The 26,678-nt window shown below is 48.4% G+C and overlaps 1 protein-coding gene across 4 annotated transcripts in view; it reads right to left on the bottom strand.

Moving 5' to 3' along the window:
• The window catches only part of LOC138753152 (uncharacterized), a 68,789-nt gene that overhangs the window by 18,939 nt on the left and 23,172 nt on the right, over positions 1-26,678 (bottom strand). For all 4 annotated transcript variants that reach the window (XM_069915736.1, XM_069915738.1, XM_069915737.1 and 1 more), the window contains 6 exons: positions 26,527-26,570; positions 21,609-21,703; positions 19,750-19,967; positions 12,940-13,069; positions 10,457-10,632; positions 5,904-6,140 (listed from right to left, as the gene is read on the bottom strand). In XM_069915736.1, coding sequence (XP_069771837.1) covers positions 5,904-6,140; positions 10,457-10,632; positions 12,940-13,069; positions 19,750-19,967; positions 21,609-21,703; positions 26,527-26,570 — 900 coding nt within the window. The remainder of the gene's footprint in view (positions 1-5,903; positions 6,141-10,456; positions 10,633-12,939; positions 13,070-19,749; positions 19,968-21,608; positions 21,704-26,526; positions 26,571-26,678) is intronic.

The following is a 26,678-nucleotide window of genomic DNA, read 5'->3' as shown; positions in this document are numbered from 1 at the left end:
TTATTGTGTGGTCTATCTATAATACAACCCCATAACCATGGTCATATCTTTCATGTTCCCTCAGCTCCACCCACATAGCCTCAGTAGACGAACCCTCTGGTCTGTCCTGTCTGAACACAGCTGAGCACAGAAAAACCTGTCTCACTGTGTCAGGCGTAAAGTGACAACGAATGCAAACTTGAAGTGACTGCACACATACCCATCTACGCGGACCCAACCCACCCCAGGCCCACTCTCCACTCCCCCTTCTGTCGACCAGAAGGTACTGTTATGAATCTATGTTAATAGTAATATTCAAGTTTAGGTTAAGTTATATTTCTTATAAAAATGTCTTAGTAAAGTAAATTATGGAGTTAAAATATTGATTATGTATTCTTAGTAAGATAGGTATGGGCTGGTACAGGGCCACACACAGGTCAGCACATTTACAGAAAACCATTATGCTCGGAGAGGAGAGGTCATTCTCGGAGTCACTGCATCTTGGAAAGACAGAGCTAATGGATCTGAAGTGGTTCTTAATTATTCAAGAACAATGGAGTGTTCGCTTTATTAAAAATTGAAGTATCTAAGTAGCCAATAAGAACTGCTGAGGAAACCACCTGTTTTTAAACTAAACCACTTAAGCCTCTTGAACAGAGATGAGGTCAGAGGTTGTTATAGATATGGATTGGTTTTGAAAAGGAACACTATTTTGGTGGAAATAAAGCTGAAAGACATGTGGTTTCCAAGAGTCGGGACTGACCTCATTAATGTTATAACTATCACATGATTTATGATTTGGAAAAAATATATTATTGAATTCAGACATTTTTGGTCCAGTTCACTTTTGGAGAGTACAGAAATCAAAACCCTGTGACACGTAAGGGTTGGAACTGTAACAGAGTTCTGTGTTGTGTATTGGCCTAAGTGTTGTGTGGTTTTGTGTTGGAAAGTGACAGTTTGCCTTAGAGAGGTAAGGTGAAAGTGGACTGCTGAGAGAGTGGGAGACGGACTGGGCCTGTGCAGAAAGTGATCTAGACATTTCTGAACTTGGAAGACAAACCACCACTGGGTGTGGCTGTGAAGTGGAAGGAGGCCCAAGCAGAGTCATTGTCTGGGAGGTAGTTTAGAATGTTGGGCATTTTAAAAGGGATGAACATTCCAAAGGCAGCCAGAAGGATCCGGACCAAGCCAGTGGTTCCTCCCTCTGCAAGAAACACAAGAAGACAACTTTGAATTTTGTGCCCTCTCTCTCTCTCTCACTCTCTCTCTCTCTCTCTCTCTTTCTCTCTCTCTCTCTCTCTCTCTCTCTCTCTCTCTCTCTCTCTCTCTCTCTCTCTCTCTCTCTCTCTCTCTCTAAGATCTTTTGGCTTCAGTTTACCAAACAAACTGAATTTTGTTTATGATCTATGCTTCAGTTGGGATTGAAGTTTTGTTAGTCTTGTGTGTTTGTTTTTTGTCAAAGTTTTTCTGTGGGCTGGTTGGAAATATAACTTAGACTTTAATTACATATGTTATATTTAGGCTGGGGAATTTATTAATTTTACACTGTTATAGAAATTTGCTTAGTAACCAGTGGGCATTATTATAAAAGGGAGGATTTTGAATTAAAGTTTGAAGGTGAATTTTTGTTAATGAAGTAATTGTTCATCTTTACCCCTGTGTGATATGCCTTCTTTGTGGTTGCTGGTTTGATCTTGTAACAGAACCTTGTGAAAGACTGGGTTGAATTACAGAAATCAGAATAGGTGCTGCTGTGCACTACTCCTGGGAAAGGGGGGAAACACAGAATTAGTGGCTTTTAAAGTAAGGAAGATCACTTTGCTGTCTCTTTGGAAAAGAGGACAGAATTCTACTGGGTCCATTTTTATATGGCCAATTCATTTATTCCTTGTCTGGGTTTATGGAAGAAAATAGCCACATTCACTGTCTCTTTGAAAAGATGGCAGATTCTTCCTGTGGAAAACAGATTCCAAAATCTTCAGTAAAAAGACACACACACACACACACACACACACACACACACACACACACACACACACACACACACACACACACACACACACACACACAGATATATTTTAAATTTGTGCATAGTGGGGTTAAATTTAGAGTGAACTTTAGAGATAAGTAAGAAATGTTACATTATTGATAGTTTTGAATCTCCAGATTCAAGTGAAACAAAAATGTCTGCAGGAGAAATTCAGCCGGTCTTGTAGTGTCCATCGGAGATAAAGATGGATGAAAAGTTGACTTGAAGGAAGAAAGCAGAGAGTAGTAGTGGAACAAATATTTTCTGCCTGGAGGTCGGTGACTAGTGGAGTGTCGCAGGGATCTGTTCTGGGACCCCAGCTCTTTGTGATTTTTATAAATGACCTGGATGAAGAGGCGGAAGGATGGGTCAGTAAGTTTGCAGATGACATGAAGGTTGGAGGAGTTGTGGATGGAGCTGAAGGTTGTCGAAGGTTACAAGACAATATGGACAGGAGTTGGGCAGAAAAGTGGCAGATGGAGTTCAAGCCGGATAAGTGTGAGGAGATACATTTTGAAAGGACAAACCAGAAGGCCAAGTACAGGGTTAATGGTTGGTTATTTAAGAGTGTGGATGAACAGAGGGAACTTGGGGTCCAAATCTATACATCCCTCAAGGTCACCACACAGGTTGATAGGATAGTTAAGAAGGCCTATGGGATGCTGGGATTCATTAATAGAAGGATTGAGTTCAGGAGGAGAGGGCTCATGTTACAACTCTACAAATCTCTGGGAAGGCCACATTTAGATTATTGAGTTCAGTTCTGGTCACTTCATTATAGGAAGGATGTGGAAGCTGTGGATAGGGGGCAGAGGAGATTTACCAGGATGTTGCCTGAGGCCAGGTTAGCAGAGCTGCAACTTTTCTCTTTAGTGCGTTCAAGGATGAGAGGAGACTTAATAGAGATCTAAAAGGTTATGTGAAGCATAGATAGGGTGGACAGCCAGCACCTGTTTCACAGGGCAGGATCAGCAAACACCAGAGGATATATGTACAAAGTGAAGGGAGGGATGTTTAGGGAGTTGTGGGGGCTTTGAATAATGCTTTGCCAAAGGCAAGGTACCTCAACTCTTCCTCTGCTACATTGTCGACTACATGAGGGCTGCCCGTGATAAACTCGTCAACTTGATTCATTTTGGTGCTAAATTCACCTCAACCTCAAATTCAGATGGTCCATCTCTGGTGACGCTCTCCACTTTTATCATCTCTCTGTCTCCATCTCGGGAGACAAACTTTCTACAGACATTTGCCATGAACCTACCAACTACCACAAGTACCTCAACTTCACACCCAACCCCTTTCTCTCAATTCGTCTGCTCCCAAGATGAGGTCGTCCATTTTAGATTATCTGAGATTACCTCCTTCTACAAAATTACATGGCTTCCCCTCCACCACCATCGACTCAGCCCTCACCCTCATCTCCCCCCATTTCCCACTTATCTGCCCAGGTCCCCTCTGCCCCAAATACAGGATTCCCCTTGTCCTCACCTTCCACCCAATGAGTCTCCGCATCCAACATATTATCCTCCCTCCTACATTACCTACAACATGATCCCACCACCAGACACATCTTGTCCTCTCCACCTCTGTGACTCCCTCATACCACTGATTTCCCCCTTGGCACCTTCCCGTGTCCACAGGAAGTGCCCACACTTCATCCCTCACGAAACATTTCTTCCAAGTGAAGCCACATATCATTTGTGAATCTGTGGGAGTCGTCTACTGCATCCAGAGCTCCCGTTATGATCTCCTCTTCATTAGAGAGACTGGACGCAGACTGGGAGATCACTTCGCTGAGCACCTTCGCCCTGTCCACATCAGTGACAAGGATCTCGCAATGGCTGACCGCTTCAATTCTGTGCCCCACTCCTGCGCTGACGTGTCTATCCATGGCTTCATGCACAGCCAGACCAGGTGCCATCTGTAAACTGGAGGAGCAACACCTAATATTCTGTCTGGGCGCTCTCCAACCGGACGGCATTAACACTGACTTCTGCTGTCTCTGCTACCCCACTCCCCGTTCTCCCCCGTTCCCGTGCCTCCTTTCCTCCAGTTCTCCACCCTCTCCATTCACAGAACAAACCCCCTCCCCCTGATGTCCCCTCCTTCCATTAATCCACATCCTGCCCGTGAGACCATGCCCCTCCCCCCACCATTTTGTTTGGGCGTCTGCCGATATTTTTCCGTTCCTTGATGAGGGGCTCAAGCCTGAATCGTCGGTTCTGTATCTTTATCTTTGCTACATAAAGGACCCTGTTTGACCTGCTGAGTTTCTCCAGCGTCGTGAACTGCGCTCATGATTTAACACTGTTTTGCACTCCAGGGATGAAGCAGGTTACTCCCAGCCAACGCAGCACAACCAATCAGAGAGGAGGTTTTGCTGAACAACATCGAGGCGCAGATGAATTGACTTAGAATGAGTCAGAGGCCACTCGACATCAACAGGCTGCATCTCGGTGAATTAAATCATTGCAACAAACAGCCTGAGGGGGAACAACTGCACCACGTGACAGAAACACACTAATTTAATCTTAATGTAAAATCAGATATTATTCTCCTTACCCTGCGGTGCACACATCTGGCTTGGTATGTTTTCTGTGTGAGTTACGAGCCTTTGGTCAGTTCAGTTTGAGATAAACATTGATCCCGACTCTCGACGGCTTTCAGCTGTTTTTCTCCCAAGCCGCGTCCCCAACTTGCTGGCCCTTTCCCGAGTAGGGTGGCTCGGCTTGGCAGACCGGCCTGATGCACAAGGCTGTGGTGCCAGGGGCTCCGGGGGGCAGAGGTTGTCTGGGTCACCGAGGCTTCCATGAATTGTCCTCACATGGGCGGACAGTTGGCGGAGAACGAGGGATGGTGAAGCCGGCGCACCACCTGCAGGAGATGCGACAATGCCAACTCCTTCAAAGGAGAGGTCATTGAACACTACAGCACAGAAACGGGCCCTTTGGCCCATCTAGTCTGTGCTGAGCTATTATTCCACCACGTCCCATTGACCTGCACTCAGTCCATAGCCCGTCAGCACGCCTCCCATCCATGTACTTGTCCAAACTTCTCTTAAATGTTAAAATTGAGTTTGCATTTGCCACTTTGCTGGCAGCTCTTTCCACACCCCCACCACTCACGGCATGAAGAACTTTCCCCTCCTATTCCCTTTGAACTCTTCCCCTTTCATCCTTAACCCATGTCCTCTGGTCCCTGCCTCACCCAACCTCCGTGGAAAACACCTGCATGCATTGACCTGATCTATACCCTGCCATAATTCTGTGCGCCTCAATCTAATCTCCCCATTCTCTGTCCTTCCAGGGATATTGCCGATTTTTCTAGTTGAGAAGAGTTAGGGAGCATTAGTTCCCAGAACTTGACCAGGAACGTCACACGATGAGGATCTGGATATGGGTAAGAGTCTTTTTACCACTGGTGGAACCCCAGCCCCTTCCTATTGTAAAACCCCATGATATGGAGGGAGCTTCACCCTGTGTCTGACCCTGGGAGTGTGTGATGGGATGGTGCAAAGGGAACTTCACTCTGTGTCTGACCCTGGGAGTGTGTGATGGAACGGTGCGGAGGGAGCTTCACTCTGTGTCTGACCCTGGGTGTGTGTGATGGAACGGTGCAGAGGGAGCTTCACTCTGTGTCTGACCCTGGGAGTGTGTGATGGGATGGTGCGGAGGGAACTTCACTCTGTGTCTGACCCTGGGAGTGTGTGATGGGATGGTGCGGAGGGAACTTCACATTGTGTCTGACCCTGGGAGTGTGTGATGGGATGATGCAGATGAGGTTTCACTCTCTATCTGAAGCCCATGGAACTGTATGGGTTTGGAAGCAAGAAGTAGTGAGTTCACCGGACTCTATGCACCTCTATGCCCAGCGTTCTCGAGGTGGTACCTACTTCTTGATCTCAACATCCATCTCCTTCTTCTCATTCCTGAGCGCCGACAGCTCACTGCTACTGGCAAGGAACTCTAACCGCAGCTTGGTGAGTTCCAGGGCACTCTCTGTCGACATGGTGTTCTGCCTCTCTGCAGTCCGCAGGACCAGAAGCTGGACCGTGCTTGCTTCACCAAACATCTGCTCCAGAGCTTCCAGGGAACTGCCTCGTGCACTTATCCCATTGATTTCAATTAACCTAGAACAAAGAACATAGGAACATAGGAAGTAGGAACAGGAGTAGGCCAAAAATGGCCCATCGAGCCTGCTCCGCCATTCAATACGATCATGGCTGACACCACCTACCTGCCTTCTCCCCATATCCCCTAATTCCATAGTGAACTGAATTCATAACATAGAAGTAAGTCCCAGGCCCACTGCTGAGGAAGGTCCTGGGCACTGACAAGTCATCCAGGTTGGGAGTTCAAACCCCACCATGTTTACGATGAAATTCGGTGAATCTGGTTCAGAGAAGGTTCACAAGGATCATTCTGCGAATGAAAAGGTTATCCTGAAAAGCGTTTGACAGCTCTTGGCCTGTGCCCATTGGAGCAGATCTCATTGAATGTTGAAAGATGTGGACAGAGTAGATATAGAAATGTTGTTTCCCATGGTGATGGAGTCTGGGACAAGAGGACACAACTTCAGGATTGAAGGGTGTCCACTTAGAACAGAGATGCGGAGGAATTTCTTCAGCCAGAGGGTGGCAAATCTGTGGAATTTGTTGCCACGGGCAGTTGTGGGGGCCATGTCATTTGGGGTATTTTTGGCAGAGATTGATAGGTTCTTGATTAGCCAGGGCATCAAAGGGGAGAAGACTGGGCAGTGGGGCTGAGTGGGGAAAATGGATCAGCTTACAATTAAATGACAGGGCTGACTCGATGGACTGAATGGCCTATTTCTGCCCTAAGTCTTATAGCCTTGTGCTGCAGAGCCCTTGGTGTGAGCATTTTCATGAGAGGGCCAGAACTGATGAGCTTCAGGGCCGTGAGCTCAGCCCACTCCTGTTCACGCTACTGGCCCACAACTGCATCACCAGATCCTGCTCCATCGGTGTCATCGAGTTTACAGATGACATGACAGCCGTCGGCCTCATCAGGAATAACAATGAGTCTCACTACAGCGAAGAGGTGGAGAATCTTGTGAAATGGTGTGAGAGGAACATCCTGAGTCTCAACGTGGACAAGACGAAGGAGATGATCATGGACTTCAGAGGGCCAGGAATGACCACCCTCCATTACACATTAACAACTCTGTAGTAGAGAGAGTGGAGAGCATCAAGTTCCTTAGAGTTCAATTAACTAGTGACCTATCACGGACATCAACATCTCCTCACTTGTCAGGAAGGTGGAACAGTGACAGCAATTCCTGAGAAGACTGAAATGGGCAAGGCTACTGGTCACCATCATGTCAACCTTCTACAGGAGCTCTATCCAGAGTGTCCTGGCTGGCTGTATCACCGTGTGGGCACGATTGCTGCAGAGAAATGGATTGGAGGTCAATCCACAGGACCATAAGAGTAGCAGAGAGGATCACTCCCACCTGCCCCCCATCGATGTGATCCACTAGGATCGTTGTCTGAAGAGGATGTGCAAAATCACTGAGGTCCTCTTCCCCCCCCCCCCCCCCCCCCCCCCCCACCATACACAGTATCTTCCAGCTGCTCCCATCAGGGGGAAAGATCCAGGAAGATCAGAGCCAGCTCCACCAGGCTGAGGAACAGCTTCTCCCCACAGGCAGTGAGAACATTGAACAACCAAAGGAACTGCTCACACTGATCCTCCGAGACTCCCACATAGAACCATAGAACATGACAGCACAGAAAACAGGTCATTCGGCCCTTGTAGTCTGAGCTGAAACATCATTCCGCTAGTTCCACTGACCTGCCCCATTCCATAACCCTCCAGAACTAACGGGTGCAAAACAATATATATTTATTTTTATAGATATCATACTTATCCTGCATGTGTACTGTTGTCTGTCTGTGTGTTACGTCAGGTTGTGCATTTGCATTGAGTACTGGAGAACGCTGTTTCGTCAGGTTGTACTAGTACAACCAGATGACAATAAACTTGACTTGCCCTGAAAGACTCGATGGGCTGAATGACCTATTTCTACTCTTCTGTCTTATGGATGCAATTTGCCATCCTTACCTGGTCTGGCCTGATACGTGACTCCAGTCCAAGTCCACGCGGTTGACCTTGATTGCCCTTCATTAGGGCAATTTGAGAGGGTCTGGTTTCGGGTGTCCTGCACCTTTGATTAATGAAATGAACATATCCTTTCTCTTTCAAAAGGTGCCTAATACTTTCTGGAGTTAGTATTCATTCACGGTGTCAGATTTCCAACTTTTGTTGTGCTCAATAATGTGTTTATTTTAGTTATGGATTTGTTTAATGGTGGGCTTTTGGGCTGGAGAATCTTGGAGATTCATCACCTTACATGGCCACGGGAAATATACCAAGCGCCCTTGGCAAATAAGCCAACGCCGTCCCCTGTTGCTCCAAGACGTTTCTGAAGCAACCTGCCAAAGTACATCTATTTGGGATATAAAATCTGATAGAATCGTATTTCACCTCTCCTTGCCATAATGTGTGGTCCATGTTTATCACCAGAGAGTTAAGACAAATATTTAAACTGGAACTGTGCTAAACATTTAAAAACCACTTATCGAGGTCCTAACTGGGGCACAGAGATTTAGGGTCCAGTTCAAGGGGGCATGTAAAGACTCTGGAATGGTTGTGGAGAGGAATAGGGGCCATCTCTGAGGAACAATGAAATACCCAGAGAAGGTTTAATGTGGTTATAAGGGTCCCCTCTGTAGTTGACACAGCAAAGCTGTGGTGGGAAGATGTTGCCATATAAAGAGAGTTAAGATGACTGGCAAACCTTCCAAAGCAGTGGTTCCTCGACCTGAAATGCAATGCCTGATATTATGGTGGAAGCTGATCCGATAATTAGCAGAAGGAGTCCTCGCCAGGGTCAGAGAGGATCTACGAGCCATGGGGGTGGGGGGGGGGGGGTGGGGGTGCCCAGGAAAGACGCTGCAGCCTAACTTGTCCACACCAACCAAGGTTACATTCCCAGGCTGCCACATTTCCCTGTGTCTTGTCCATATCTTCATCCTTTCCTTTTGGGGTGGCCCGGATGAGCGCAACGCCAGTGATCGGGACCGGAGTTAGAATCCTGCGCTGTCTGTAAGGAGTTTGCATGTTCTGCCTGTGTCTGCGTGGGTTTTCCCTGTGGATTCTGGTTTCCACCATTCAAAACGTGCCCGGGGTTGTAAGTTAATCAGGTGTAATCGGGCGACATGGACTTGTGGTCTGAAAGGGCCTGTTACCATGCTGTATGTATAAATTTAAATTAAATAAATATGAAACAGATGTACAAAAGAGGAACATCCTGCAAATCGCCAGACACCCTTTGTGTCGTTCAGTCGATGCATTCACTGGTTCGATGTATACATACAAGAAACCAGTCTGTAGTCAGGAAGGCAACCTTCATTCATTTCAAGTAGGCTGGAGTTTAAAAGAAGGGGTGTACTTAAGGCAGAGATTGATGGATTATTGATCAGCCAGGGCATCAAAGGTAACGGGGAGAAGGATGGGCAGTGGGGCTGAGTGGGAGAATGATTAAATGGTGGGACAGACTCAATGGGCTGAATGGTTATTTCTGTTCCTATGTCTTGTGATCTTAAGTGGATCCAATTACAATGTTCAAAAGCTTCTCATATAGATTTAAATTATTTTTACATTTAGCCATACAGTACAGTACCAGGCCCTTTCGGTCCACGAGTCCATGCTGCCCAATTACACCCAATGGACATACACCCCTGGTACATTTTGAACGGTGGGAGGAAACTGGAGTCCCCGGGAAAACTCACGCAGACATGGGAGAGCGTACAAACTCCTGACAGACAGCGCGGGATTCACCCCGGTCCTGATCGCTAGTGCTGTAACAGTGTTGCGCCAACCACCATGTCAACCATGCGGTGTGTGTGTGAGTGAATGTGTCTGTATGTGTGTGGGTGTGAATGTGTGTGCGAGTGTGTGTGTGTATGTATGAGTCTGTGTGGGTGTGTGTGAGTGTGTGGGTGTGTGTGGGTGTGTGTGGGTGTGTGGGTGTGTGTGGGTGTGGGTGTGAGTGTGTGAGGGTGTGTGTGAGTGTGTGGGTGTGTGGGTGTGTGTGGGTGTGGGTGGGAGTGCATGTGTGGGTGTGTGGGTGTGTGTGGGTGTGGGTGGGAGTGCATGTGTGGGTGGTGTGTGTGTGTGTGTTGGTGTGTGTGAGCGTGTGGGTGTGGGTGTGTGTGTGGGTGTGTGTGGGTGTGGGTGTGTATGGGTGTGTGTGGATGTGAATGTGTGTATGTGAGTGTGGGTGTGTGTGAGTGCGTTGGTGTGGGTGGGTATGTAAGTGTGTGAGTGTGTGTGTGTGTGTGTGTGTGGGTGTGCGTGTGTTGATTAATGTATTTATTTAGAACCAGGTTTACTTTCAATGCAGGAATAGAATGATACCTACAGATCTCCCTCAGCCAGGTCTGGAATCATGGACGACATCACTACAGGAGTCCCTGTTGCATCGATGTTCAGAGTGACAAACAACTCTGCTGGATCAAGGTTGGCCTCCACTCGCAGTAGCTGGGCCGCGGAAGAGACCAGAGGGGAGAGAGGGCTCCTTCCTTGCTGCCACACGCCCTGCGGAAAACAATACACATGCAGCAGGAACTCAGCAGGCCACTCAGTGTCCGTGGAGGGCGGAGGCAGGCGACGTTTCAGGCCTGGCACCTTCTTCAGGGCTGCTGGAAATCAGGGGGGGAGGGAAGATGGTGGAGGTTTGCACAGGCCTGGTTACAGGTGGGAGAGGGCAGGGGAAATGAGCTATGATAGGGAGAGGGAGCACACTGAGAATGCTGTTCTCTGCTAGGAGGAAGGGTCAGGGAGGGTGTGGGCAAGTGGGTGGGGAGGGACTGGGGAATGGTGGGGAGGGGCTGGGAAGTGGTGGGGAGGGGCTGGGAAGTGGTGGGTGGGCGATGGGCAGGGGAAAGAGGTCCCCCAGAAAGTGGGTGCAGACAGAATATAAGGTGGGTGGTTTTGTGGGTGGCCCTGGTTTGCCAATGCATGAGTCCATGGACAGAGATGTTAGTGGGACAATGGGGTGCAGAATTAAAGTGGTTGGTCGCTGTTGCAGTGGACAGAGTGAGGGCCCTCAGCAGGTCACCACCGTGGATTACAAGTGAGTTTAGTCACTGATTCTTGGCTGACACTATCAACGCTACAGAGGCCATGGGTGCAAGGAGCGGGGGCCGATCACAGAAACCCAAAGCACCCCACGCCCAACCAGCGGAGAAGGGTGTAACGTCGCTCTGTCGGAAAGCCAATTGACACACGTGAAATCTCTCCAGAAGCAAGACGGGGTGGTGGTGGGGGGGGGGGGGGGGGGGTGGAGAGGGGGGATGACCTGAGGAAACCAGACCCGTATGTAGGATTTGTCACGTGTGCTGGTGGTAGGGGGTTGTACGGTGGACAAGCAAGATTTCCTCAGGTGCAAGCTGATTGGTGGAATTTTTAAAAATTTACAGTACGGTTAGCGTAGCAGTTCACGCAGCACACTCACAGCGCCAGCGACCCAGGTTCAAAGGTGGCGCAGTCTGTAAGAAGATTGTATGTTCTCCCCATTGTCTGCGTGGGTGCTGCGGTTCCCTCCCACGTCCCAGACAGGTGGAGTTCATTGGTCACAAGAGTGTTTTTGGGAAGCCTAGTCTTGTGGGCCAGAAGAGCTTGTTACAGAGACCACAGAACATTCTAGCACACTACAGACACTTCTGCCCACGATGTGGTGCCGCCTCGTGCAAGCCGACTCCATAACAGTCTAATATTTCCCTCCCTCACATCCATCCCTCCACTTCCCCTACATCCATCTGCCAATCTGAGAATCTTATAAATGTCCCTGTTGTTCCAACCCACCCACCCCACCTCCCCCACAGCAATGCATTCCAGGTCCCCACCACTCTCAATCACTGTTTCTTCCAAGCTGGGCGTGTGCACACACGTTTCATGACCAGCGCACAAAGGGAGTTAATGTGCGTATACTGACAAAAGGCAAAGGAGGAAAAACCCAACACCCAACCCCAACCCACCAATTTTCCCCTGCAGCCGCTGCAACTGTGTCTGCCTGTCCCGCATCGGACTTGTCAGCCACCAACGAGCCTGCAGCTGACGTGGACATTTACCCCCTCCATAAATCTTCGTCCGCGAAGCCAAGCCAAAGAAGAAGAAAAGGTTAGTTTACTAAAATAATGCAGTGATTAATAATTAGACTTATTTCACGTTCACATTTGCACAGACCTTCAGTGTGCACTTTTGTCACAGGAAAAAAATGTGCACAGCATAAGATTTTCGCGCGCACTTATGGGGAATGTAGATTGCCCTCTGTCTGACATCTGTGGTGAGACGACCACCAGCTGACTGCAGGAGGTGATCTCTGTACCTGCAGAAAGACCACCTAAGGGGCTGGCTCCACCTGGACCTCTGTCAAGCGGCCGACCTGAATGTAAACCTGAGCCGGCCCCTCCTGAGCCAGTCACACGGGGAGACACCAAGGCTTGTACTGGTGTTCAGATTTTTACTGGAATAAAGCCTGTTGTACAGTCTTTTCTGAGTTTCTACGTGCTTACTGCTACCTCAGTACACCACAACGTCTCCCCTAAACTTTGCTTCCCCTCACCTTAAACAGATGCCCTCTGATATTTGCTCTTGTCACCCCAGGAAAAAGGCTGTCTAAGCCCCTCATATAACATGGTGCATTTTTTAATTGCATTTAAAAATGAAGAAGACTTGAGAAAAAAAACAGATTGCCACATTCCCAGTTATGACCCTGCCAGATGCAGGGGAGAGCTCGAGATTGATACGAGAATGAAGCTGGCATTGCAAAGATGAAGAACGACCTCCCCTCCTGCCCAACCCCACTGTGGGCATGAAGGAGGCAGAGACCCGCCTACTTACCTGGAGGTCATTCCCCTGGAGCTGTGCCTTGGTCCAGGAGAACTGATGTTTCAGTCGAGTCTGTGCCAGCTTCTGCTGGATGAGATGCATTTCCAGAACCGTTCCTTCTGCCGAGGCCTTGTCCAGGTCCCTGAACACAGAGGGAGCGCGTGAGCACGTAGAACGGACACCTTGCAATGCATGACACTTTGGCGCGATTCCCACCGCTGCCCAGTGGTGTAATGGTTAAGGCCTCAGGCTAACAGCCCGGGGACTTGTACCAAGCACAGCGCCAATATGCAGTCATACACCGTGGACAACTTGTCCATGCAGACCACAATGACCCACCCAAACTCATCCAACCTGCCTACGTTTCGCCCATATCCCTCCAAACCCTGTCCACGTATCCGTCCAAATTTTCCTTCAGCGTTACCTGCCTCAACCACTTCCTCCACACACCCACCACCCTCTATGTAAAAATGTTCCCTGTTAAATCCCTCCCTCTCACCTTAAACCCACATTCTCTGGTTATTGATTCCCCTCCTCAGGGCAACAGACTCTCTCCGATCACTCGATCTATTCCTCTCATGTCTTTGTCCACCTGTGTGAGATCACCCCTTGCCCTCCCATGCTCCAAGCAATATAGTCCCAGCCTGTTCAACCTCTCCCTGAAGCTCAGTTCCACCCATCCCCACCATGTCCTGCCAACATTCTCACAATCTGTAAAATTAAATTGCATTTCTTTACAGTCACATGTACCAATATACAGAGAAGCTTGGTTCTGTGTGCTATCCTGGCAGGTCAACCCATAAACCAAGTGCAGTACATAATGTTACTTGGTAAAAGTAAAGAGTATTGACAAAAGTTTAGTTAAACAGGGAAAAGTGTCATCTTATACTGGTAACGGGACCATTTGTGAGTCTGATAACAGCAGGAAAGAAACTGTTCTTAAATTGGAAGGATGGTGTTTTACAGCTTGTGCACCTTCTGTCTGATGGGATGGGGAGAAGGGAGGGTGACCGGGGTGGAGAGGGGGTTACTTTAGCATGTTCGCATTTCCTGAGACAGTTAGAGGGGTGGATGGAGCCAATAGAGGGGGAGGGGTGTGTGATGGAGTTGATGGAGAGGAGGGGTGTGTGTAGGGGATGTGGAGGGGAGGGGATATGTGTAGGGGGTGATGGAGGGGAGGGGATGTGTGTAATGGGAAATGGAGGGGAGGTGTGTGATGGAGTCGATGGAGGGGAGGGGGTGTATGTAGGGGGTGATGGAGGGGAGGGGGTGTCTATAGGTGGGTGATGGAGGGGAGGGGGTGTCTATAGGTGGGTGATGGAGGGGAGGGGATGTGTGTAGTGGGAGATGGAAGGGAGGTGGTGTGTGATGGAGTCGATGGAGGGGAGGGGATGCGTGTAGGGTAGATGGAGGGGAGGGGAAGGGGTATGTGTAGGGGAGATGGAGGGGAGGAGGTATGTGATGGAGTCGATGGAGGGGAGGGGGTGTGTGTAGGGGGTGATGGAGGGGAGGAGGAGTCTGTAGGGGAGGGGGTGTTTGATAGAGTCAATGGAGGGGAGGGGGGTGTCTGCAGGGGGGGTGATGGAGAGGAGGGTGTGTGTGTAGGAGGGGAGGTGTGATGCTCTGAGCTGTGTTTTTTGCAGACTTGGGCAGAGCAGATCCCATCCCACGCTGTGAGGCGTCTGGACCAGATACTTTTACTGCTGCAAAGACTTTGGGGTCATGGCAAATTTCCTCCTGCTCATGAGGAAGTTGGGACTAGGAAGCAGAATCTGTTGTGGTGACCGTGTCACGTCTGGATTAGGTGAAAAGACTAATTTAGTTCAGTGATGTTGGGCAGGGAAGGAATTTCCTTCCCCCCCCCCCCCCCACCCATTCCCCTGAATCACTGGCTTGGTGCTCAGAATGGTTTCCCAGGGACACAAGTGGCTGTGGGATCAGTGTTAAAAGAAGGGGTCCCAGCATCATCTACACAGTGAGGGGAAGGGAAGGTGCAGCAACATCAACACTTCTTCCGAAGGTTGAGGGCAAGGTGACTGACCCCCATCTTGACCATGTTCTACAGAAGCACAGGAGTGAGTGCCCTGTCTGGCTGCATCATTATGGGGGATGGTAACTACACAGCATTGGACTGGAAGTCCATAAGATATAAGAGCAGAAGTAGGCCATTCAGCCCATTGAGTCTGCCCCGCATTCAATCATGAGCTGATGCAATCTCCCATTTAGCTCCACTGCCCGGTCTTCTCCCTATAACCTTTGATGCCCTGGTTAATCAAGAACCTCTCAGTTTTTGCCTTAACTAATTAATGTCTGTCAGGCAAGAGGAAGAAGGAAACATACATTAAATATCGGAAGCAGGAAACAGGAAGGGCTCCTGAGAAGTATATGGTCGCCAGGAAAGTGCTTGAGAAAGGACAGGAGAGCTCAAACGGGGCATCAGAAGGTCTTGATGTGTAGGATTAAGGAGAATCCCAGGGTGTTCTATGCGTACATGAAGAACAGAAGGATGATGAGAATGAAGGTGGGGCCGCTAAAGGATAAAGGAGGCAACATGTACCTGGAAGTGGAAGAGGATGGGGAGGTCCTAAATGAAAAATTTACTTCAGTATTCACAAGAGAAAAGGACCTTGATCACGGTGAGGTCAAAATTGAACAGGCCTGTGGGCTGGACATTGTGGAGATTAAGGAAGAGGAAGTTTTAGATCTTCTTAAAATCATCAAGATTGATAAATCCCTGGGGCCGGACACGATGTACCCCAGGCTGCTGTGGGAAGGGTGCACACACGTTTCATGACCAGCGCACAAAGGGAGTTAAGAGATAACTGGGGCAGTAGCTATGATCTTTGAATCATCTTTGGCCACAGGGGAGGTGCCAGAGGATTGGAGCATGCAAATGTAGTCACCTCGTTATAAAAGGTAATAGGGTGAATCCTGGGAATTATAGACTGGTGAGTCTTACATCAAGGGTGTGTAAAGTAATGGAGAGGGTTCTTAAGGATAGGATCTATGAGCATTTGAAAAAGTCCAGTCTACTCAAGCAGGGCTTTGTGAAGGAAAGGTCGTGCCTCATGAGTCTAATTGAGATTTTGAGGAGGTAGCAAAAGAAATGATGAGGGTAGGGTGGTAGGTGTGGTCGACATGGATTTTAGCAAGGCATTTGACAAGGTTCCCCATGAGGGACTTATCCAGAAAGTGATGAGAATCAGTGTGGATAAAAAAATTGACTTGTAGGAAGAAAGCAGAGAGTAGTAGTGGAATGGAAATATTCTGCCTGGAGGTCGGTGACTAGTGGAGGGGCCGCAGGGATCTGTTCTGGGACCCCTGCTCTTCGTTATTTTTATAGATGTCCTGGATGAAGACACAGAAGGATGGATCAGTAAGTTTGTGGATGAAACTAAGGTTGGAGGAGTTGTGGACGGAACTGAAGGTTTTAAAGGTTACAGGATAATATAAGCAGGATGCAGGGTTGGGTAAAAATGTGGCAGATAGATTTCAATCCAGATAAGTGTGAGGTGATGCATTTTGGAAGGACAAACCAGAAGGATGAATACAGGGTTAATGGTCGGTTGGTTAAGAAAGTGGATGAACAGAGGGACCTTGGGATCCGAATCCATACATCCCTCAAGGTCACCAAACAGGTTTATAGGATAGTTAAGAAGGCCTATGGGATGCTGGGCTTCATTAACAGAGGGATTGAATTCAGGAGTAGAGAGGTCATGTTGCAACTCTACAAATCTCTGATAAGGCCACACTTAGAATTCTGTGTGTTCAGTTCTGGTCCCCTCATTATAGAAGTTGTGGAGAGGGTGCAGAGGAGATTGACCAGGACGTTGTCTGGATTGGGAAACCAGTCTTTTGAGGCAAGGTTAGCAGAGCTGGGACTTTTCACTTTGGAGTGCAGAAAGATGAGAGGAGACGTGATTATGAGAGGCATAGATCGGGTGGACAGCCAACACCTGCTTCCAAGGGCAGGATCAGCAAACACCAGAGGAGATGTGTACAAAGTGAAGGGAGGGAATTTTAGGGGGGACATCAGTTTAAGTTTTTTACACAGAGAGTTGTGGGGGCCTGGAATGCCTTGCCAAGGGGTGGTGGTGGAGGCTGAACACTAGGGGCATTTAAGAGACTCTTAGACAGACACATGGATGAAAGGAAAATTGAGGGTTATGGGGTAGTACTTTTTTTTAGGAAGGTATATATGGATTAGCACATCATCGAGGGCTGAAGGGCCTGAACTGTGCTGTAATGATCTATGTTCTGTCAATACAGAGGATCATCAAAATGGCTGAGAAGATCACTGGGATCTCCCTTTCTTCTGTTGACAACATTCACCAGGAGTGTTGCTTAAATAGAGCTCAAAGAATTATTCAGGACCCTTTCCATCCAGTGCTCAGTATCTTTGACCCACCACCATCAGGAAGGAGGTAGAGGAGCATCAACATCAGGACGGCCAGGCTGGGAAATAGCTCCTTCCTGCAGGCTGTGAGACTGATGAACTGCAATCAATAAAATTATTCCAAAATCTTTATATATATATTTAGAAGGCAGCTCTCAGACCATAACACAAGCCATTGACTGCATCTCCCCTGGCTCAGAAGAGCAGCCAACACATGAAAGGATTCCTCCCATCCTGGCCAAGTGTCTTCCCAGAAGGAAGAGAGTGAAAAAACACGAGCAGATTTCTTTCCTGCTGGTGTCAGACCCCTGAACGAACGTCAATCCCGTTAGATAACGTTGCTCTTGCCCCATTCTAACTGATCTCTCTGTATAACTCTGGTTTGGGTTATTCCTGTCCTGTGTATGGGCTGACAAGCTGAATCTCCCACAGAACAAAGTTTCTCAACATAGCCTGGGGCACCGATGATGAATGAACTTGGTGGGTGGGGGGTGGGGGGTGGAATATGCTACTGACAGGTCTGGGGTGCTGGGAAACAGGGACAAATCACTGACCTCCCCTTTGTGGTGCCTGGATCCCGCCGGTGAAAATGTGGACGGATGGTGTCGGACTAATAACAAAAACTTTAAATTAACCTCCAACTCCCAGCATGTTTTGAACAGTGGGAGGAAACCAGAGCCCCCAGGGAAAACACGCACAGACACGAGGAGAACCGACCAACTCCTTACAGATAGGTGACGTGGTAACAGTGTTGTGCTAACCATACTGGTTGTTGAAGAATCTAGAACATTCCATTACAGAACAGAACCTTCAGCCCACAAGATTGTGTAAACCTACTCCACAAACATCTAACCCAGTGGTATGCAATCATTTTTTTCCCACTCACATATCACCTTAAGTAATCCCTTTCTAACTACAGAGCACCTATGGCATCTTATGACAACCACAGAGCATCCTAGATTATAGATTTGTTTTTGGGAGATAAATTGGGGCAGGGTTTTTAGGTCACATACAAACACTTTAAAGCAGATCTTATTTAAAATACTGGAGCTCAGCTCATGCTAGACATGTCGGGGCCGCAAAGCTTTTGCAAAAGCTTTGGAGTGTGCCCAAGAGACTTCACTAATGGATTATTGTTTACAAAAAGGCAACAGATGAAAGAACTTTTCGGAGCTGCAGATTCTCCATAGTGGAACTTGCTGTTCTAGGACAGTCATGTGGTTTTGCAAGCAGAGAGAATAAGACAGGTTTTTTTCTCTGTGAGAGAGAGAGAGAGAGAGAGAGAGAGAGAGAGAGAGAGAGAAAGAGAGAGAGAGAGAGAGAGAGAGAGAGAGGTGGGGGGAGATTCAGTTATGCAGTTCTACAGTTCAGTAACAACAGCTGGGACTGGAACAGGGCAAGCTGGCAAGCTTGTGGAAACCCCATTTTGAAGACAGGTTGTGATGCTTATTTAAGCCTGGTCAAAGCCCTTATGGTTCATGCAAGAGGAGAGGACTGACTGTCTAATGTTTCACTTGAAATAAGGGAAACAAAAAGGAACTCAGTGGAGACCTGAAAGAAAGAGGTTATCATCTGGAGAACCCCAATGGGGCAAGTTTCTTCGGCAAGACACCGAAGTGGCTGATTAAAAGGAATCAGTTGTGGGTGTCCAACAAAATCTCTCTCTGAAAACCGTCCTGAGCGATAACCATTTACCTTTCAAACACCAAAGTTGGTGAAGATTCATCAATGTTAAATTCTACGCACAGTAGAAGAATTGTCTGCAACCAGTGAACTTGGAGGAATGAGAAATGAGATTGGACTGTGAACCAAAGAACTTTTCTGAACTTACACACACATTACATACACGTGTGCTTAGAATTAGAAGGGGGTTAAGCTAGGTTAGTTAAGTCAATAATGATAAGTTAAAGTGTGATTCTGTTTTCATGTTTAAAGATAATTAAAAGCAACTTTTGTTTAAATAACCATTTGTCTTGGTGAATATCTATTACTGCTGGGTTTTGGGGTCCTCTGGGCACGTAACACTATGCCCTAGGTGAAGATGCTCTCTAGTTAATTCGGAATTGTTTAAGATGGTATGTGAATGTAAAAAAACAGGTTGTGAACCACTGATCTGACCCTTCCCTCCCTCACACACATAAGCCTCTATTTTTCTTACATCCATGTGCCTGTCTAAGAGTATTTTGAATATCTTTATTGTACCAGCCTCCCACTCTTCAAAACATATGGTCAATTGGATGTGATTGGGAAGCACAGGTGTGTGGGACAGAAGGGCCTGTTTCGATGCTGTTTGAGTAAATTAATCCCATTTGCCACCACCTGACCATAACCGTCTACGCCTTGGAGATTTGAGGGCCAGTCTCGTTGCAGGATGTGACTGGGAACCTCTCGTGGTTTATAGAGGAGCGGCCCAGGGCTCAACTGACCTGTTTTCCCAATGGCCGGACTGCTTCTGAAGCTCTGTCTGTGAGATATTAAATTCTGCCACTTCCATCATTCCCTGGATGTAGTCCAGCCTTTCTTGTATCAGCACTGGATCCACAGGTTTCCAAAAATCACTGTCCTGGATTTTGCACTCAGCCTTCTTCAGCTCATCCTCCACAAGAGAAGACAATTCAGCTACGCGCTGAGACAGCAGGGACATCTAAGGAGCAAGCATAGCCGAGGTTTACCACGCAGCACCCGGTGTGGGCAATGTTTGGGAGCTCTGTGGCTTGGCTACACATTCTTCCTTCGGCCGTTAAAGGTCGGAATACAGGTACAGCAGGGGTGAAGCATGTTAGAACATCACAGTCCAGATGTGCTGACCGGCTGTATCTGGTCTGCTACGGGGACACCAATACCCCACAAGGTAAAGCCCTGAAAAAGGTCATGGAAACAGCCCAAGACATCACAGGCAAACTTCTACCCCATTGACAACATCTACGGGGAACGGTGGTGACGGAGAGCAGCAACAATCATCAAGGATCCTCACCACCCAGGGGTGGGAAAAGGGGAGTGAGAGAGAGAGAGAGAGAAAGAGAACAGTACAGGCCCTTCAGCCCACAATGTTGTTCTGACACCTAGCCCCTGCCTCCCACATCACCCTCCATTTTAAATTCCTCCATATGCTTGTCCAGTCGTCTCTTGAATTTCCCCAATGTACCTGCCTCCACCACTGACCCAGGTCATGCGCTCCATGCACCAACCACTCTCTGGGTAAAAAAAAAACCCTTCCTCTAATATCCCCCTGAACCTCCCACCCATGACCTTAAAGCCATGTTCTCTTGTATTGAGCAGTGATGCCCTGGGAAGGAGGTGCTGTCATAGGTGGGCTTTGTTGGTTTAAATGTGATACAGCAGGGAAACAGACCCTTTAGCCCCTGTCTTCCTTTCCCATCCAGTCACCAACCTGAATTGGTGCCTGTGCTTGGCACGTCCCTCTGTACCTGTCCTGCCTGTGTACCTGTTCAAATGTCTCCAAGACATTCCAGTTGACCCCGGTTCCTGTGGCAGCTTGTTCCACATGCTCACCTCCCTGTGTGAAGAAAGGTGCCCCTCAGGTCCTCTTTAATCTTCCCCCCCCCCCACTTCACTGTAGACCTCTGTCCTCTTGTTTTAGACTCCCCCACCCTGAGAAAAAGACTGTGACCGTTCACCTTATGATTCAATAATGCTTGATAAGAAAAGAAAATGGTAGCTCTGCCGCTGGTGCGGAGATAGGAGTCCGGGGATTGGAGACGCAGCGATGCTCTGCAGGGTCCTACCACCCAGTCCTAATGTCAATATCTCCGTATAGGCTTTAAATGGCCTGCTCAAAGAGGTGGTGGTGTTTTAAGTCTTGCAACAATTAGGGTTTTGGGCCAAGTTGACGGCACCGACCATAGTTCCCCTTTAAATCCTTTGCTGCAGCCCAACGTGCTGAGGGCCTCCAGCATCTCATTGGACAGCATCAGTCCATATGGGTGCTGTGATAGGCAGACACCTCATGATTCATGACGTCCAAGGACCCCAAACAAGCACGAGAGGGTCTTTCCTCACTCCCTCACATGCCGACATCATCCAGAACAGAATTCCCAACCATCCTGAAATGTCGAGGGAGTGGGGATTAAGCTTCACCCCTCTTCTGCTGTGGGAAACACCTATTAGATGGCAACAAAGATAACGAGAAGCCGGATTTGACGCTGGTAGCTGTGCGGACCATGTGGAAGTACCCAGAGGCAGGAGTCCACCCCTGCCTAAGCTGGTGGACGCACTCCCACCTTTAACCCCAGGTGACCCTTGGTGCCCTCAGAGAAGACATTACCTGCTCCTTCTCAGGAGTAGTAACTGATGGAGGTGCCGATTTACTGTATAGATTCTGAGCCAACTCTGTGGGCTGGTAAGTGTACAGATTGTGCGCTGCCGGGAGAAATTACATAGTTACAGCTGGTCAAAAAAGAATGCATTCATCCCAAATCTCTGTTTCCATGAGAGCCCATTTTCAACCCATTCTAACACCTCCAGGTCTTAGTACCTTATCTGGCATCTTGTCAAATGCCTTTTGGAAATCTAAATCTCTGCCTTAAATACGCCCAACGACCTGGCCTCCACAGCCTCTGTTCACCACCCTCTGGCTGAAGAAATTCCTCCGCATATTTGTTCTAAGCGGACGCCCTTCAACCCTTAAGTTGTGCCCTCTTGTCCTGCTCTCTCCCACCGTGGGCAACTGTGTTCTCTCGTCATTTATCTGGCTCCGCTCCTGGCTGTGATTGTACCCGTGACTCACCCACTTGACCCTGAATAAAGACTTCAATACCATAACTCTTCCCCAAAGCCTGGGATACACTTCAAGTTTATTGTAAATAAAAGCCTGTCTTTTGAGTTATCGATAATGCATCAGTTTTATTTACAATAATCTTTACCCCAGCCAGACCATCAACCGCTATACACAGCTGGGCACGTACCCCCATCCCTCTCTCAATGGATATGGGTCAATCAAATCACCCGATGGAACGACTTTTGAAGCCCATAGTCGGCAGGTTTCAGACTGCTTTGAACTCTGGCCATGCTGCTTTGAGGTCTTTCTGCACCAGGGTTGTGGCCACGGAGGCAAACAAGCTGCACCTACTCTACTCCCGGGTTGGGCATTGAGTGTTCCCGATGATCAGGGATGCCTCAACTTATGAGGAGACAGTGGACACACAGAAATACCAGTACAGGGAGAAAGTCAATGAGGTATATGCCAGACACACACTGGGCTACTCACAGGCAGCAACCTGGAGTATCGAGTGACGAGTTCTTCCGGGCTCTGTGACAACTCGCACATGCGTTCAGCTTTCAGCCGGTGTCGGTCACAGAGGACATGATCCGGGGCACCGATGTCACGGGTGTCAGATCGGACTAGGTGCGACAGAGGCTACTTGAGCAGAGTAAGTTGGACTTACTCTGTTGGACAGGGGGAAATCGACCTCGTGATATCACCCTCCGTAACATGGAGGCTTACTTGGCCAATGGTGCGACGGCCTTGTGGTCCACAGGGGTGCCGCCATCTTGGAATGTGGGACTGCAAACCAGCTGTCCGCTACCACATCCTGCTAGAGAATCCACCGCAGCCATGATCTCCCATGAGCACACAAAGTGCTGCTTCTGTGGCTAGCCAAAGCGCCCCCATAAACGCTACCTGGCAAAAGGTGCGATGCGTTCAAAGTGCAGGAAGAAGGGGCCCCATCCAAAGGTATGTTGATCACAGCCACCTTCTAGCTCCAGTGCCGCCGCATGTGTGACATGGGGGCCGCCATCTTGGACATCGCCATCTTCTGGAGATGACCACACTGCGATATGGGGCACACCATCCTGAACACCACAATCTTCTGGGGTTGACCACGCTGCGACATGGAGGCTGCCATCTTGGACACTGCCATCTTCCAGGAACCACCACGCTGTGACATGGGTGCCACCATTATGCTCCCAGACTATGAGTTAGTATGGGCCAGACCATGAATCGATGCTGGCATCGGTTGTACTGGATCAAAACAGTCCACACATGCTCTCCTGATCAATGATGGGCATCTCTGTCAACGATCAGGTGACAAGATACCTTTTCGATAGCAGGAACATGGAGAGTTTGATCCACCCCAACACGGGGCAGCGTTACTCCCTTAAAGCAAGGCCAGAAAGTATAAAGTCTCCCTGGCCTCAAAATCCCACTTAGCTGAGATCTGCAGTGATGCTGACCGTGCGGGGCACGACCTGCAGAGACGTTAAGCTCGTTGTCTGTGGACCAGTGCTGCTAGGGTTGGACTTTCAGTGCCATCTCAAACGTGTTATAATGTGGTATGATGGTACCCTGCACCCCCCCCCCCACCCCATCACACCACGGTCCGCAACCCACAGTTCATAAGCTGGCTGTGCTACCCTCCGACTGACCCCTTTCTCCCTCCCCCCATTGGCCAAGCTGACACGCAGCCTCTCCACCCTCCGCATCAATCCCCTACCATTGTTCGTGAACTTCACCCCCAACTGTAAACCAGTCGCCACAAAAAGCAGGCGATACAGTGAAGGGGACAGAGCGTTTATTAAAGCTGAGGTGCAGTGCCTCTTGAATGGTGGGGGGGAGAGGGCGGGAATCATCAAGGCTGGTACCAGACTGTGGAGAGCCCAGGAAGTGGTGGTTAAAAGTGGGGAAAAATACCAAATGGTGATTGATTACAGCCAGACCATCAACCGCTATACACAGCTGGGCACATACCCCATCCCTCGCCCAGCGGATATGGGTCAATTAAATCATCCAATATCGTGTGTTCTCCACGATGGACCTAAAATCGGCCTAGCACCAGCTCCCCATCCATCCGGAGGACCGCCAGTACTTTTGAGGCAGACAGCCGCCTCTATCATTTCCTCAGTGTCCCCCCTTGGCGTTACCAATGGAGTCTCCGTCGTCCAGTGGGAGATGGACTGGATGGTGAACCGAAATGACCTGCGAGCCACCTTCCCCTACCTGGATAATATCATGAGCTGTGGCCATGACCTGCAAGATCACGGCGCCAACTTCCAGAAATTGCTCACGACCACCAAACGCCTAAACCTCACCTACCACAGGGACAAATGTGTTTTCCGCACTACCCACCTGGCGATCCTTGGCTGTGTTGTGCAGAATAGAGCCATTGGCCCTGACCCCCACTGCGTGCACCCACTGCTAGAACTCCCCCTCCCCATAGCCTGAAAAGGTGCCTTCTCCTATTACACCACCCTCGTCAAATCCACATCTTTCCCCCTATTGCGAGAGGCCCGGATAGCCTTCTGTCGCATAAAAGAGGACATTGCCAAGGCTGTGACACTCGTGGTAGATGAATCCGCCCGTTCCAAGTGGAGAGCGGTGCACCTGATGTCACCCTGGCTGCAACCCTTAACCCTTCTCCCATACCCTCCAGGGCTCTAAAGTCTGACAGGTTAGGACTTTATTCCCTGGAGCGTTGAAGAATAAGGGAAGATTTGATAGAGTCATACAAAATGATGAGGGGGACAGACAGAGTAAAGAGAAATAAGCCTTTCCCACTGAGGGCAGGTGAGATACAAATCAGAGTTCATGGGTTACGGGTTAAAGGTGAAAAACTTAGGGGCAACTATGGGGGGTGGAATCGTTTTCACACAGAAATGGTAGGAGTATGGAACAAGCTGCCAGCTGAAGTGGTGAATGTGACGTCAATTTTAACATTTAAGAGGAATTTGGACAGGTGCATGGATGGGAGAGGGATGGAGGGCTATGGACTGGGTGCAAGTCAGTGGGACTAGACCGAAAAAATGGTTCAGCATGGACTAGAAGGGCTGAAGGGCCTGTTTCTATGCCGTAATATTCTATAGTTAAATACATCACATCTCCTGGTACCCCTCTATCAACCCTCCCTATTACATTCTCAAAGAATTATATTTTTCATTTTATTCATCCTTTATAAATGATTGGTTATATCCTTCTTGGTCATTAAATCCTCCAATTAAACTAACTGGTTGACAGTTTCCCGCTTTCTTTCTTTCTCCATTTTTGAACAAGGGAGTCATACTGGCTGTTTTCCAATCTTCTGGTACCTGTCCAGAGTTCGGTGAGTTGGGATAAACCAGTGGTTCTCAACCTTTTTCTTCCCATTCGCGTCCCACCTTAAGTAATCCCTAGGCCATTGTTGCTCTGTGATTAGTAAGGGATTGCTTAAGGTGGGATGTGAGTGGGAAGGGAAGGTTGAGAATCACTGCTCTTTACCCAATTGTAACTGAAATATTTTGTTTAAGAAAAAATCGTCATTGGTCCATTTCCTTGGGAGTTCTGAAACGGTGCACATAACGAGTCAATTAGGGACGATTAAAACAGTGGTTTTCAAACTTTTTCTTTCCATCCACATCCCACCTTAAGCAATCCCTTACTAATCACAGAGCACCTCTGGCATAGGGATTACTTAGTGGGATGTGAGTGGAAAGAGAGAGAACCACTGGGATAAAGGGTCAAAGAATGGGGGAACTACAGCCACTGCCTTTAAAGTCCCCGCGAACTGTCCACCGGGTCCTAGAAACCTGTCCTCCTTTCATCCCAAGTTTCTCCAACACTTGATCCCTTCTATTTGAGTAAGTTCAATCATGTTTACTAGTTGTAGTAAATTCCACCATTCTACCAGAGGTCAGACAAACTTGGGTTATTTTCTCTGGAGCGTCGGGAGCTGAGGGGAGGCTCCTGGAGTGACCCCTGATGTAGGTTGTTTGCAGATGAATTGGGGTGAGGGGTCGTGGGTGCAGTTGGGAGTGCAGGGAAATATGCAGGAACAAAGAGGAATTTCTTCAGCCAGAGTGGTGAACTTGTGGAATTTTCTACCATGGGCAGCTGTGGAGGCCAGGTCGATGGGTGTATTTAAGGCAGAGATTGATAGGTATCTGAATAGTCAGGTTATGGGGAGAAGGCCAGGGGATGGGGCTGAGTGGGAGAATGGATCAGCCCATGATAGAATGATAAAGCAGACTCGATGGGCTGAATGGGCTACTTCTGCATCTTAGGGACTTAAGGAAATGTGATTGAAGGGACTGATCTGAAGACTCAATGGGCCGAAAGGCCTCCCATGTCAACAGGAAACCCACAAAGAACTTCTGTCCAACGTTGTTTTACAAGAGGGGGATATATCAGCAAATTCATCTCAAATCTCCAGACTGATGCATATCGTGGTCGGGATGGAGCATCATCTAATTTGAATGTAGTTTCACTGTACCTGGTGAGTTTTTCATCAGTGCTGAATCTTCATGAAAGATATAACTGAAAAAGATGAAACATAGAGCTGAAATAATGTAAAAACAGTTAAAGAAAATTGAGGTTCTGCTGGAGCTTTGGTAATGACTGGTGCTGCGTCTGGTACAGACCTGG

Source organism: Narcine bancroftii, chromosome 2 (assembly GCF_036971445.1).
Source record: "Narcine bancroftii isolate sNarBan1 chromosome 2, sNarBan1.hap1, whole genome shotgun sequence".
Lineage (NCBI taxonomy): Eukaryota > Metazoa > Chordata > Chondrichthyes > Torpediniformes > Narcinidae > Narcine > Narcine bancroftii.
Note: the sequence above shows the minus strand (reverse complement) of the source record. Positions and strands in the feature narration are given on the sequence as shown.